The sequence below is a fragment of the Sturnira hondurensis genome, unplaced genomic scaffold (assembly GCF_014824575.4).
Source record: "Sturnira hondurensis isolate 20B ecotype Veracruz unplaced genomic scaffold, ASM1482457v3 Scaffold0021143, whole genome shotgun sequence".
Taxonomy (NCBI): Eukaryota; Metazoa; Chordata; class Mammalia; order Chiroptera; family Phyllostomidae; genus Sturnira; species Sturnira hondurensis.
In genome coordinates this window covers 25,958,844-25,971,674 of record NW_028093774.1, presented here as the reverse complement: position 1 = coordinate 25,971,674, position 12,831 = coordinate 25,958,844, and the positions used below count along the sequence as shown (strand labels likewise).

The window sequence follows — 12,831 nt, the reverse complement described above, 5'->3', positions numbered from 1 at the left end:
TCTTATTCTGGTAAATTAAAACACGATAAGTAATCAAGATTTTTTATTTGTCATTGACAGTTCAGTTAAGTAAAATATGAATTCAGTTATTCCACTGCACTATTATCAAGTTTTGCAATTTTTCCATAAAATAACCACTTCCAAATATATAGTTCAATGGTCAAAACAAGTGCAACAAATAATTATTAATTTACAAATATGAGAAGACTGTGGTCCAATAACTCCCCCACCAAAGTGAACATATAATTTTTGGTCCAAGAAAATCACAAATTCCATTAGGATGACATCCTGTAAACAGGTGATGGAAGCTTACCAATTACTTGGACTTCCTTTGGCAACATTTTTTTTTAATAAAAGTTCTCCAAATACAATGTAGGTTTTTTTTCAGGAAATAGACCTTTTACGCTTGTCAAGATAAAGTAAACAAATGCCCTAAAAGATTATTAAATCAACTGTAACTACCAATATCGGTCCTTAAGTTAATGTTGCTGAATAAAAAATCTAGGGGTATTTTTCTTTTTGGCGGTGTTTTCTGCCACCTTGGTTGACTGGGGCTTACGACAGTGCCCCAGTCAGCCTTGCTAACTCCACTGCTCCCTCTTAATTCTTCTAGAGCTGGATATTAGCATCTTCAGCTTTTTTTTTAAAGTCCTTAACTAGTCCCTTCATTATCTTGCAGGCTTATTCTCTTTTTGGAACTTCTTGCTACCTGTGTGCTTGGTGGTGGGTAGCAAGTCTCCCATTTCCACCAGAGAGTGCGTGACACTGGCTGGCACCATCTCTGATCATCTACCTGCATCAGGGTCTGGTTTAACACTGTTCCTTTAGGGCTGTTTTGAATTTGGTGAAAATACTCCCAACTGCAAAAATTCATAGGAACACACATACTCAGTAGCCATCACCAAATAGCCTTTCCCATCTTCTGGTTGTCGAAGGGAAACCAAGGCACTGAAAGGAGGGCCTCTGTGGGTCTGAGGTCAGCAGCAGAAGTCAGGAGGCCTACCCTCTCAAACGGCTCCTTTCACTATCTCCTTGCAAGTCAGAGAAACAGCAGGAAAATGAGAATTTAAACTTGATTTTCATTTCTGCCATCCTCCAGAACCCACTAATGCCCTAGAAAAGGAAGTTCTCCCATGGTCCAGGCATGGGAAAGGGCCTTAACAGCAGCGGCTCTAGGTTGTCAGAGATACAGCTGTGCCACAATCCGGATTCAGTTAAATTTCCCCAAGGAATCCAGAGGCTGGCACCATGATGGTTTTATCAGATGAGGGACAAGCCCTGCTCTTGTGCCAAGCCACAGTGACTCCTGGTGTTTGGTGGAGGCTGCAGTGTGACCCTCTCGAAGTGAGGGTTGGTTGGTTGGGAGGAACTACATTCTGAACAAAACTGCCATAAACCAACCCAGCCATAGCTTAGGTTCTGCTGGGTAGTAGGTGTCAGGAGGAAAACATGGGCTTGCAGGTGTACTCATGAAGGTGCACTTATCTTATGGGGTCTCTAGTAACTGGCAATAACAGGAGCAAAGTAAATCTGGACAAATGCAAGGCGTTTTGAAGAATTTGGCAGTGTATGCTGGGCTTTTATCAGATACCAAGCTGGCGAGTCTGGACGGTTTGCTCTCTCTGTGCCCAAGGTCTTGGCCATCCTGAAGGAGAGTCATTTCGGCAGGGAGTACTGAGTAGTCTGCTGCGCACGTCTCTTGGGTCCAACTGCCACCACTTGTCAATCCGTAGGGATGCCCAGCAGGTCACAGCTGACATCCCAGAGCCGTCTTGCTATGGTCTCATTACGAGCCTGGGCAGAGACCCATGTCACATGACAGTCACTGGAAGGGAAAGAGAGAGGTGTGAAGCACAGGGTTAAGCACGGAGTCTGGGCCTTGGTCAGGTAGCTCAGTTGGTTAGAAGATGATTCCAATACGCTGAAGTTGCAGGTTTGATCTCTGGTCAGGGCACATATGAGAAGTAACCAATGAACCAATGAATACATAAATAAGTGGAACAACAAATCAATGGTTCTCTTTCTCTCTCCCCCTTCCTCTCTCTTGAACATCAATAAATTTTTTAAAAATTAAAGAAAAGAATGGAGCCTGTTTTCTGCCTGGGATAAGAAATACGACAGAAAACCAACCCAGGGACGGCACGTCCTTGAGGCGTTTCATAGCCCAGGGTTCAAGCTATGTCTCCATTCTCCGGTCTTTACCTGGAGAAAACGTAATTTCCAGGATGGAGCTCACTAGACCACCTCTGATCAGAATGCTCTGTTTGCTATAAATGCATATCACTTAGTCTTAATATCCCCCTTTGTAGGTAAGCATTTAATCTTAATATTAGTGCCTGTCTACCACCTGTGTTATGTTCCATCTTGTTCAAATAAGTCTCTGAGGTGCGCGCTACAGGACATTGTACAGTGCACGTAGCTTAGATCCTGCTGTTTACATTGGTCAGAGAAGCTCAGAGTAGTAAACAAAACACTTCTTATCTCTGGTCCACCTGTTTTTAAACTGGAAGAACAAGTAAAGTCAGTTTCATAAATAATGAGAGAAGACATGATAGCAGACAAGAAATGGTAATACAGCACTCAGTGTTTCACATGCCTGCTCTTCATTGCTGTCATTCTAATTACTATAGGTGCCCATTAAATGCAGGAGGGGTATCTCAACTACTAATTAATTTCAGCACCCAGAAATTTTTCTCAAGGATAATTCTTTTACTCATTTTTGTCTTTTTTGCATCTAGCACACAGCCAGTATTCAATGAAGGGTTTTTTAATAAAATGATTGAATAAATGGATCATGATCTTTGAAATCATATATAAAGCACTTTTTAAAACTATGCTACTTCAAGAAAACTGCTTCTTGGACATTCTAAGCAAATTCTGAAGAAAAAGTGCTGAGCTGACCGGTCTGGAATAACGATGTGAAGCAAACACCTCCCACTGTGTCCATCACGACAGTGCCGCTCCGAGTGCGGGCTGTGCACCAGGGGCAGGAGCATCTCCTGGAAGCCCGTCAGAAACGCCAGTTCTCAGGCCCTCCCCAGACTTACTGAATCAGAATCTTGAGGGCTGAGGCCTAGACATCTGTTTTGAACCAGTGCCCCAGATGGTTCTTAAATGCACAAAAGTCTGAAGAAAACCATGTAAAGAAACCTTTGCATTTGAAAAACAAGTCTTAAGCCCTGACTGATGTGGCTTTAGTGGGGGGGGAGGCATCCTGCAAACCAAGGGGTTGCAGGTTTGGGTCCTGGATGGGGCACATGCCTGGGTTGCCAGCCAGGTCCCTGGCTGGGGGTGTGCGAGAGGCAATAGATCGATGCTTCTCGTACACACTGATATATTTCTCCCTCTCTTTCTCCCCCCCTTCCCCTCTCTCTAAAAATAAATAAAGTATTTAAAAAACAAGCCTTATAAGTATAGCACTTCCGTTTAAGGGAACTCGCCGGCACGGCCTGCCATTTCTGAGTGAGAAGTCCATCATTGAGGAGCACCTCTGTACGACTTTGCAACGGACTTGGCCTCTGCCAGCCTCTGCAGCCCCCACTGCACTATGCCTCACACTCTTCTAGGTTCATGGTGAAGAGCAAATGACACAATGGACACGCAAGTGCCTTGTAAGCTATGACATGCTGTGAAAATTAGTCCAATACTCCAGTAAGAGCTACTTGAGTGTGGTTCAGGCACAGGCACAGCCACGGTGCTGACATTCACAGTGGGGTTTTAATCGGCATGGTAAGATCCCCCATGTGTGCTGTCTCAGTTAATACCACCACCAATCTCCTCAGAGCGCAGGCTTCCACCCAAGTCACCACACCCTCCCTGATTCCCTCACTCAGTTGGTCAACGAGTGGTAAAAATTCTGCCTTTTCACCTAGCCATTCTTTTCATTCCACTTGTCGTTACCCTAAGTTGGGAACTCACTATCTCCCACCTAGGGTACTTATTCAGGAAACAAAGTCACCAGGGATGCTTCTGTAGAAGCACAGAAAAGATTATGTCTTTTTCTACTTTTAATTTATGTATAGTCCATTCTTGAAAGTTTCGGGTCATTTCCACAAAATCATGAAGGCGGAGGTGAAAACATGTTAAGAATGTGATCTTACGTGATACCTGGGATTTTCTTCAAAATAATATAAGTTGAAAAAAATATAGGAAGGGGTTGTAGATTGGGGTGGGGCAGGTCTGGCCATGAGTTACTGGTTGTGGAGGCTGGACTACGGGTGTGTGGGGATTTAACGTGCTGTTTTGTCTGCTACTATGCATATTCAAAATTCTCCATAATAAAGTTTTAAAGGTCTTCACTTACTCAAGAAAGGAGTCCACTGATACTATTTCAGTCCTGAAGACAGTACAGAAATACGGGTTCAAATTCTTTTTAATATAAAAAAGTAGAATTAGAAGTCCAAAAAGGAACAAAGAAAACTGAATTGACATAACAAAATACAGGAATAAAAGAAACAACCAGAAAGCATGATCATCAGTAGAAAAGATGACATGAATACAGTCAAACCTAGCAGTTACCATACACAAAAAAAATGTGAATGGGTCAAATTCTCCTATTAAAAGGTAAAAAGCCTAGAGTTAAAGAACAAAAGCTATGTTAGGCAACACACTTTTAGTTTTTTTATTTATTTAAAAAGATTTATTTATGTTTAGAAAGAGGGAGCGAGTAGGAGAGAGGGAGAGAAACATCAATGTGTGGTTGCCTCTCGTGTGCCCCCCACTGGAGAACTGGTCTACAACCCAGGCATGTGCCCTGACTGGGAATCGAACCAGCAACCCTTCAGTTCACAGGCTGGTGCCCAACCCGCTGAGCCACACCAGCCAGGGAGGCAACGTGCTTTTTAAAAAAGGACATGGTATATCAAACAAATTCAAATTATTTCCTTTAGGCAATAACATTCCATCTTCAACAACAAATATATTCATACCTGAAATGATTCCCACTTAGAATCTCAAGACCTTCTGTTAAAGCGCAATACAAGCTGGTCTGGGCTCCCTCCTGAGGGGTCTTGATGAAGAAGGAGAAAAGCCGCCACATCCATTGCATAAAAGATGAATGCCGAGTCAATTCAGACTTGACCGTGCCAGGGTGTACAGAGTATGCCGAAACGCCAGAGCCTGATGGGGGGCAGGTGCCAGAGAGAGAGGCAAAAGCAGGACTTAATGTTGCTGAATGGCCATAAAGAGCAGAGGACATGAATAAACACTGTGCCGTTTCAAATCTCGTCTCTACCACTCATTAACTGTGTGACCTTGGGCAAGCTCTGGATGGTGTGACTCAGTTTCCTCATCTGTAAAGTGGGGATAATAATAGCTGCACCTCACATGATCATTCTGAGGATTAAATAAGTTCATATGTAAAAAAGCTTAGAACAGTGTCTGGTGCATTTATACATTTAGAAATGGCATTTATACATATGCTATTTCAGGTCCCCATTTCTTCACTGGAAACCTTGGGGCCAGAAATGTTTCCAACTTTCTTCTGTGTTATAAAGGTATTATAATACATACACCTATACTGCTTATCACCTACTCTCCCTATTAGAGGTGAGGTTTTGTAGCCCAATGTGTTTTGGTGTCAAGCTTATTTTAAAAAAACAAATTTTTAGGCCTTTGTAGATTTTACAAGCTGCAGACAAAGGACTGTGGACTTGTATTCTTTTCAACTCGACCCTACTCTACATGACCCATATTTTATATTCTCAGTTCCAACCACGACAGCCTTCTCTCTGTTTCTCAGACTGAGCCCAACTTCTAATGCATTGTCCCTGCTCTCCCCGTTCCTCAGCCTCCTCGTCTGCCCCACGCTGTAACCCATCTAATTTCGAACCACCCTGCAAAGGCTCGGCTTGCAACTCACGTCCTCAGAAAAGTCTGCCCTGGTCCCTCAGACTGAATAAGACCCCCTGCAAATCTGTTACAGGTCCTTGTACTTCCCCTTTATAGCATTTACCACAACGATAATTACACAACAACAACAAAGAAACAACCTAGATGTTGTTAGAGAAATGAATCCATAAAACTAAGGCACACCTATACTATAAACCACATCGCAGCCAACAAAAGGGATGGGTGAACCTCTATGTACTCTGCAGAAAGATCTCCAAGATATTCTGTTGGAATTTCAGTTCCTTATATATGATAAATATGTGCCACGTAAATGCTTAAGATGATTGGAAAGGTGTACCTTAAAAGTTGTTGGCCGTGGTTTCTTGAGGAGAGAAAAGTAAGAGGGGGAGAGAGGGGCAAAAGGGGCTTTTTCACATTTAACTCTATACACTTCCACATTATTTGAATTTCTACAGTGAAAATTATTCACATATTAGACTGCTTTCAATACATGAAATTATTCATGTATTATACAACTGATCTTACAGTTGTATAAGTACTTGTTAATTATCTCCCCCCCATTGGATCTAAACCAAATCAAGGAAGGGACTGTACCTGCCTTGTGTACCACCTCAACCCCAAGCCCCAGATCCAGTGCACAGAATGGCATGGGCACTGGAAACTCGTCTGTTGAATGACTGAGTGAATGACTCTTCTGAAATGCCCAGGTTTCTTTCATGGCACCATAGCCACCTCCCACCTAATCCTCACATCTATCCGTCTTCTTCACTCATGCAGCCTCTGCTTTATTCTGATCCTGAGCCCACTCGCCCACCTCCAGGCCACTCTAGCTCCCTGACCGACTCTTGGGATAGAGCCAATAAAGAATGTCACGCCCTGGGCAGAGACTGGACTATGAACTGAGCTGACCACCAGCTTCCTTCCGCCTCATCTCAGAGTGGTCTGAATGGTTTAATGATCCTGTTCCAACAATGGGGCACCTGTGTCTGATTCCTTAAGCCTGCATTCTGCACACTTCAACTCGTAGGCAACTGCAACTATCCAGCCTGGATTTCCTTTGTCTGTACTGGAAATCCAGAATGAATGGGGCAAAGGAACTCTGTTTCAATTTGTGACTGGAGAGTGCCTTCCTCAAGCATACATTTCCCTCGTATCAGACCCTTTGCTATTAGGGAGACACCCCACCCCTCCGGCCCCATCCCAGCCCTTGTTTTATCCCAATAACTGCATTTCATGCCAATTCAGGTCCCTCTCTTCCACTTGGTCTCACTATGAGTAAGAAACCTTGGCTAGCTCAGGAAGCCTGAGTTAATTATGACAATAATCTGTGAAGCAGTCCCATTTCCTGTAGGAGGAAGTCAGTCCTGAGAAGTTAAGTAACTGGCTGCAGGTCACGCAGCTAGTAAGTGGGAAAGCCAAGCCTCTGAACTCTGTCAGCACTTCCCCGCCCTCTGGGAGTCACCTCCAACGTCCCACTGTGGGCTGCTTCTCCAAACTAAACCCAGACGCAGTCATGGAAGCAGGTGCTGTCCAGAGGACAGGCTCCAGAAGACAGTCACTATTTCTGTGTTTTTTTTTTTAGCAACCTTCCTGACTCCTGTGCCCACACTCATTCCTTCTAAGCCTACCTTTTAGCCTCCGGGCCAGCTCCTTGGTGAAGAGGATGTTGGCTAACTTGCTATGACAGTAGGCCAGACCTGCATTGTAGAATTTGTCGCCATGGAGGTCACGGAAATGAATCCTTCCCAGGTGATGTGCCAGGGAAGACACGTTCACTACTCTTGATGGGGCTGATTCCTTCAGCTTCTCTAGCAGCAGATGGGTCAAGAGGAAGTGACCTGCAAGAAAAAACAAAATTAACTGAGTTCAGGAACAAGGCAGGGGTAAAGTGAGCACGACTCTGCTATGGGAGGCAGAGAACTCAGGAATAAGGCCTTTTGCCTCAATTAATTCGTAATTTTGTACCTACAGAATAAGTTCAGCATGGGTTTAAGGAAAGAGAAATAGCCAAAGACACAAGACACCCTTCTGTGAGGTACGTCTGGATTATGTGAACGTGGACATGTCGTCCTGTCTCTTTCCAGCTTTGATTAATATCATGCTTTAAGAGCAGGCAGCCTCTACCTGACTGTGGCCACAAGGACCACTACGAAGAAAGCAACACCACCCCCAGTATGATTAGGCTGTTCAAAACGCCCCAAGGTAAAGTGAACCTGAATCACTGCTGAAAAAGTCGGCAGAACCAAGTGGGCCTCAAGTTTACCTCTGCGCTATCAGGCAGGACGATGACATGTATTGTTTACTTATGGTCTATTATGGCCCCGAGGTCCGATCACACCACAAAGAAGACTCAGTCTGGTCCCTAAGTTTTCCAAGGAGAACTTCAGGTTCCGTTTAGCTTGTGTGATGAGCCCAGATTTCTTACCCAAGTGGTTGACTCCTATGTGCGTCTCGAAGCCATCCGCTGTCTTGGAGTAGGGACACATCATCACTCCCGCGTTGTTGATCAGAATGTGGAGCTGCTTTTCCTCTGCAGGGAGGAGGAGACGGAACCGCGGCTCTTACACCTCAGAAACTGGCTCACACCCAGATTCCGGAAATGGAGAGGCAGGACTCCAATCTTCCCTCCATGTCCCCCTTATATTTATTTTGTGTTGTTTTCACTCTAAGACTTCAGGGAACTCCCGCATACTTTTACTACACACCCACATTCCATCTCACTCTATCAAATGGCCTTGTCAGTCCTTCCAATCCAGGAGCTACTTATTTACTGCTGCTGGGAAGTGTTCCATCCACCTCTCCCAACAGAAAGACCTCCCAGCTGAATGGGAAGATTCCAAAGCAAGAGCAAAAATGACATTTTCTACGCACTCCCACCACTGGGGGTCAGGCCTCAAAAGAAATACTGGGTTCACTTCTTTGTTGCATCTGCCAACTTTCCTTCAGTTCATTTCCTCACGTGGTTAGTAATTTCTGACTGTGCGCTCATATTGGTGGAAGTTGGTTTTCTTGGGAGGCCTGGCTCCCTGGGCTACAAGAGAATATGCCTACAGAAGGCTCTTGGGTTTGTTTTTCATGTGATACTACCGGGCTTTATGTTAATTTCTCAGTTTAAGATCCTTGCACTATCTGGAGGTGTGACTTCTACCTTGTCCCCCACAGATAATGCCAAATTGAGGTTCTAATTTCTTGCAGATGATTCTTTGTTCACCTGTGTCCTGAACAGATGATAAGCTTCTTTGTCATGTCCCTCAGCTGGTGGCCTGGGCTTTTTTAATCTCCTGTACCATGGGCCAGATGGCCATTTGTGAATCCCAACCTTATGTGGAGCCTCAGATACTGCTCCCCAGCTCTCAAGGAGCTGAGGCCTCCTTTCCAGACCCTAAAACTCGTATTGAGCTCTGAAACTCCTGTGAGATTTTTGGCTTTAGTTCTTACGTACTGCTATCGCTTTTTGAGTTCACGTTTATTGCTGCCTGTCGAGGAGTCCCCTTTGTTACTAATGAGTTCAACTGTGAATCAGAAGCTTTGGGTTATATTTGATATAGCATTTCTACATATTAGAGGGGGAGAGGAGTCTTTTTCCCTTTAGCTAAATCTGCCACATCGATCACAAGACCCACAACACAGTCTCCAGTTCTACACTCACCTTCCAGGAAGCCCTTAGCAAAGGCTCGGATAGATTTAGTATCAGCCAAGTCCAGTTTCCGCACCAAAACCTGTTGGTTCCCTGTCATGGTCTGGATCTCTCTGGCCACCAACTCCCCCTTTTGCACATCCCGGCAAGCTATATACACACGGGCCCCTGTCAATCAACATATAAGAGACAAATTGTCAGCTCTGTTTTAGAGTAGGTATTCTAGCTCTGATACTACTGCTGACTGTTATTTTCTCCTCTTTAATTTTTTTTTACCCCTACTTCTCAACAGAGGTATATGATAAGTACATTAAGGAAGAAAAATAAATCAATAACATTCATTAAGTGTCCATTATATATGGAGCAGTGTGCTAGATTCAGACCAGCAAACCAGTGGGTATTTGGAATGTTCTCAACTTCCAGGGTTGGAGGAAGTAAATGAGAACGGTCATCATCGTGGGAGGTAAAGCAGCAGCAGCAGCAGGAGGGAATCAGAAGTGGATAAACTTGCCTCTTTGAGCCAGCTCTTTGGCTGTCTCCTTCCCGATGCCTGTGTTGGCTCCGGTGACCACGGCCACCTTCCCGGGAAGCTGGACAGTTGACGTACACACCCCACTGGAGAGCATTTTCCTGCAGACAGAGGAGAGCTCATCAGTTCTTCAATTCCTTGGTTGCAACCAGAGGGCCCTGCAAACCCCCTGTGCCTTCAGGCCCCAAGGATGAGGTTTGCTTTGGTTCTTTCTACTGTTGTCCTTTCATAGGTTTAAGAAAGGCTGGAAGAAAGAAAACAAAAGTTTTCTATTCTCGCTCAAGAATGAAAGTGAGGCCCTGGCTGGTGTGGCTCAGTAGATCAAGTGCTGACCTGTGAACCAAAGGGGCGCCGGTTCAACTCCCTGCCAGGTTACATGCCTGGTTTGTGGGCCAGGGCCCCAGTGTGGGGTGGGGTGGGGTGGGGGGTGGTATGAGAGGCAACCACACACTGCTGTTTCTCTCCCTCTCTTCCTCTTTCTCTAAAGATAAATAAGTAAAATATTTTTTAAAAAGAATAAAAGCAAGCCTCTTACAAAAGCAATAACAACTGCTTAGAGCTACTCCCTACCCTATAAGAACTGGATGAGTATTTGAGTAGCTGGGAATCTGACTTAGGTCTAAGCTCTTCCATTGGCTTAGGAAATCACAAGACTCAGCCTAGAAGAAGAAAGAACTGGCCCACATATGCCAATCAGTTTATATCAATAATTGGCACCTTTATGCCTTGATAAACAGCTAACTCAACACAAAAAGTTAAAAGTATGAAAGCTTGTCAATCTGGGACAAAAGAAACAGGAAAAAACACACCTACATCTAAAAATAAGACAAAGAACACATAAATAAGTACAAAAGGGAGCTGAGATTCAAGTTCTGGTTTAATTAGTTACAGTCCTTGTTCTGAAGCACCATACTATCCTTTTTTAAAAGAATGAATACACAAACAGGAGTCAGCAGGTCTCGGATTGTTGCCTTCTCTTCTCTGCCAATCTTGAAACTCATGTTAAAAGAATCTGTTGACTAGGAGATGCACTTTTAAGGGGCATTTCAGCCTTTTTCATTGAACTTGGAATTGCAAGCCACACACACTCCTAGCCACTAAAGCTAGCGGCTTAGTGCAACCGGGCGGATAAGAATAAGCCGCCTCTGCTAGTTTCCCACATCCCTTCAGCTCCAGGAGGGAGAATGTCTCAGGACCTCTACTCAGCTCTTCCTTTACCGTAACAAGCAGGAATGAAGAGGACAATCAACTGGGAACGTCCAGCTCTGGACTAGCTCCCGTGATCCAACTAGGTGGTTAGGAATGTAACTTTGGGGGTATTATCTTTCTCAGAACAATCTCGCTGAGATAATGAGCATTGTTTTAATTTCAGGTTCAACTTTTCAGTGAGATTTTATGTAGATAAGAGGATCTTGTGGTGGATTTTTAAAAACAGCCGTTTTCTTCTGAGTACCGGCGCACAGTGTGCCTGGGTGTGGGAGCACTGTGTGTTCAGAGGAGAGGAAAAAATACAATTGGACGAGAGGCACAAGCGGGGAGGGGAAAAGAGAGGTGAACGGGGTAAGAAATGACGGTGTAATCTAGCGCGCCTCCCAGTCCCATTGGGACGGTGACTATCCCAGCACCCAGCGACCCACACCGCACCACCCTACCCCTCTGCGTCCTTTCAGTTTCTGGTTCACCGTCACCACTGGTGATGTATTCACAACCAATCGGCGGGCTGCCTGTTTTCCGGCTCACTGCCGATTCCCTCGGGGCACTCAGTCAGCCACTGACTGATTTACCACCTGATTGGGAGTCCACTACGCTCTCCGCCCCGCGCCGAAATCCCAGGGCACGCCTCCGATCCCGATAATTCTGCTCCGAAAGCAGGATAGGGCTCAGGGTTATCATTTTCCCTCCTTTGTAACATCGCCCACAGAGGCGCAGCGAATCTAGTAAGAACCAGCGAGCAAGCAACGGAGATGCAGACGCCACGATTCCCGTCAAGATCCAGTTTCAGAAAGCAGAAAGTTGAATCGCTCCATTGTACTTTAGAGGCTGAAAGCAAGAGGCTAAATAGACTTGGTTCAAGGAGTGGGAGCTATGGGGAAAACAGTCTTGAGGTCCACACCTTATTTTTGGGTCTGAAACCCCCAAAGCTGTAAACTTAAGTGTTTGAGATAGCCTGGCACTCGGGGTTCGCTGGAGCCGGGAGCAAGGGCTGCTTAGATGGAAAAGGGGACCGGGAGAAACAAAGCAGGGAGCTCCGGTCTGCAGTCCCTTCCCACGGCCTGGGGTCCGCTGGTATCACCCGCCCCGCATCCAGAGCAGCTGGACCTCTTCCGACCACCCTAACCCGACCCACGTGGACGTTTCCTTTTCCTTCGGTTGAAGAACAGAGCTTCATTGAGGATTTACACCGCCCTCCCCCACAAAGACTTCTCAAAAGAAGGCATTATATTTGCACAGACCTGATTTGGGGTGCAGCGATGTACAAGAGAAGGGGGAGGAGGAGAAGTAGGAGCAGGACCCCAATCATCCTGCGGATCAGCAGCGGCCGCGAGGCAACCACGTAGGGTGATGCTCCCGCGGTGCTCACCGACGGTAGCTTTTCTTCCCAAACACGCCCCAGTCGAGTACGACCTCAAAGCCGGGGAGCAAGGCCGTCTGGGAAATGTAGTCCAAAGCCTGGCGGGGGCTAACAGGCAGGGAGCGTGCTCTTCCCAGTCGCCTAGAAAGGTTGACCCGGACGCCAGGTGCACTGCAGATCCCCAACCATTTAGGGTCCAGGGCCTTTGGAGCCATCCAACCAACTCTCCCCTAGCCCTTCTGG

General features: G+C 45.6%; 1 protein-coding gene across 1 annotated transcript; it reads right to left on the bottom strand.

The window, feature by feature from the left end:
* Positions 1–377: 377 nt before the first annotated feature.
* On the bottom strand, positions 378–12,631 carry RDH11 (retinol dehydrogenase 11). The gene is made up of 7 exons (XM_037031408.1): positions 12,470–12,631; positions 9,999–10,117; positions 9,500–9,655; positions 8,276–8,380; positions 7,479–7,688; positions 4,929–5,118; positions 378–1,825 (listed from the first exon to the last, which is right to left on the bottom strand). The coding sequence occupies exons 1-7, from the start codon at positions 12,535–12,537 to the stop codon at positions 1,723–1,725; spliced, it is 951 nt and encodes a 316-aa protein (XP_036887303.1). The 5' UTR covers positions 12,538–12,631; the 3' UTR covers positions 378–1,722.
* Positions 12,632–12,831: the final 200 nt, after the last annotated feature.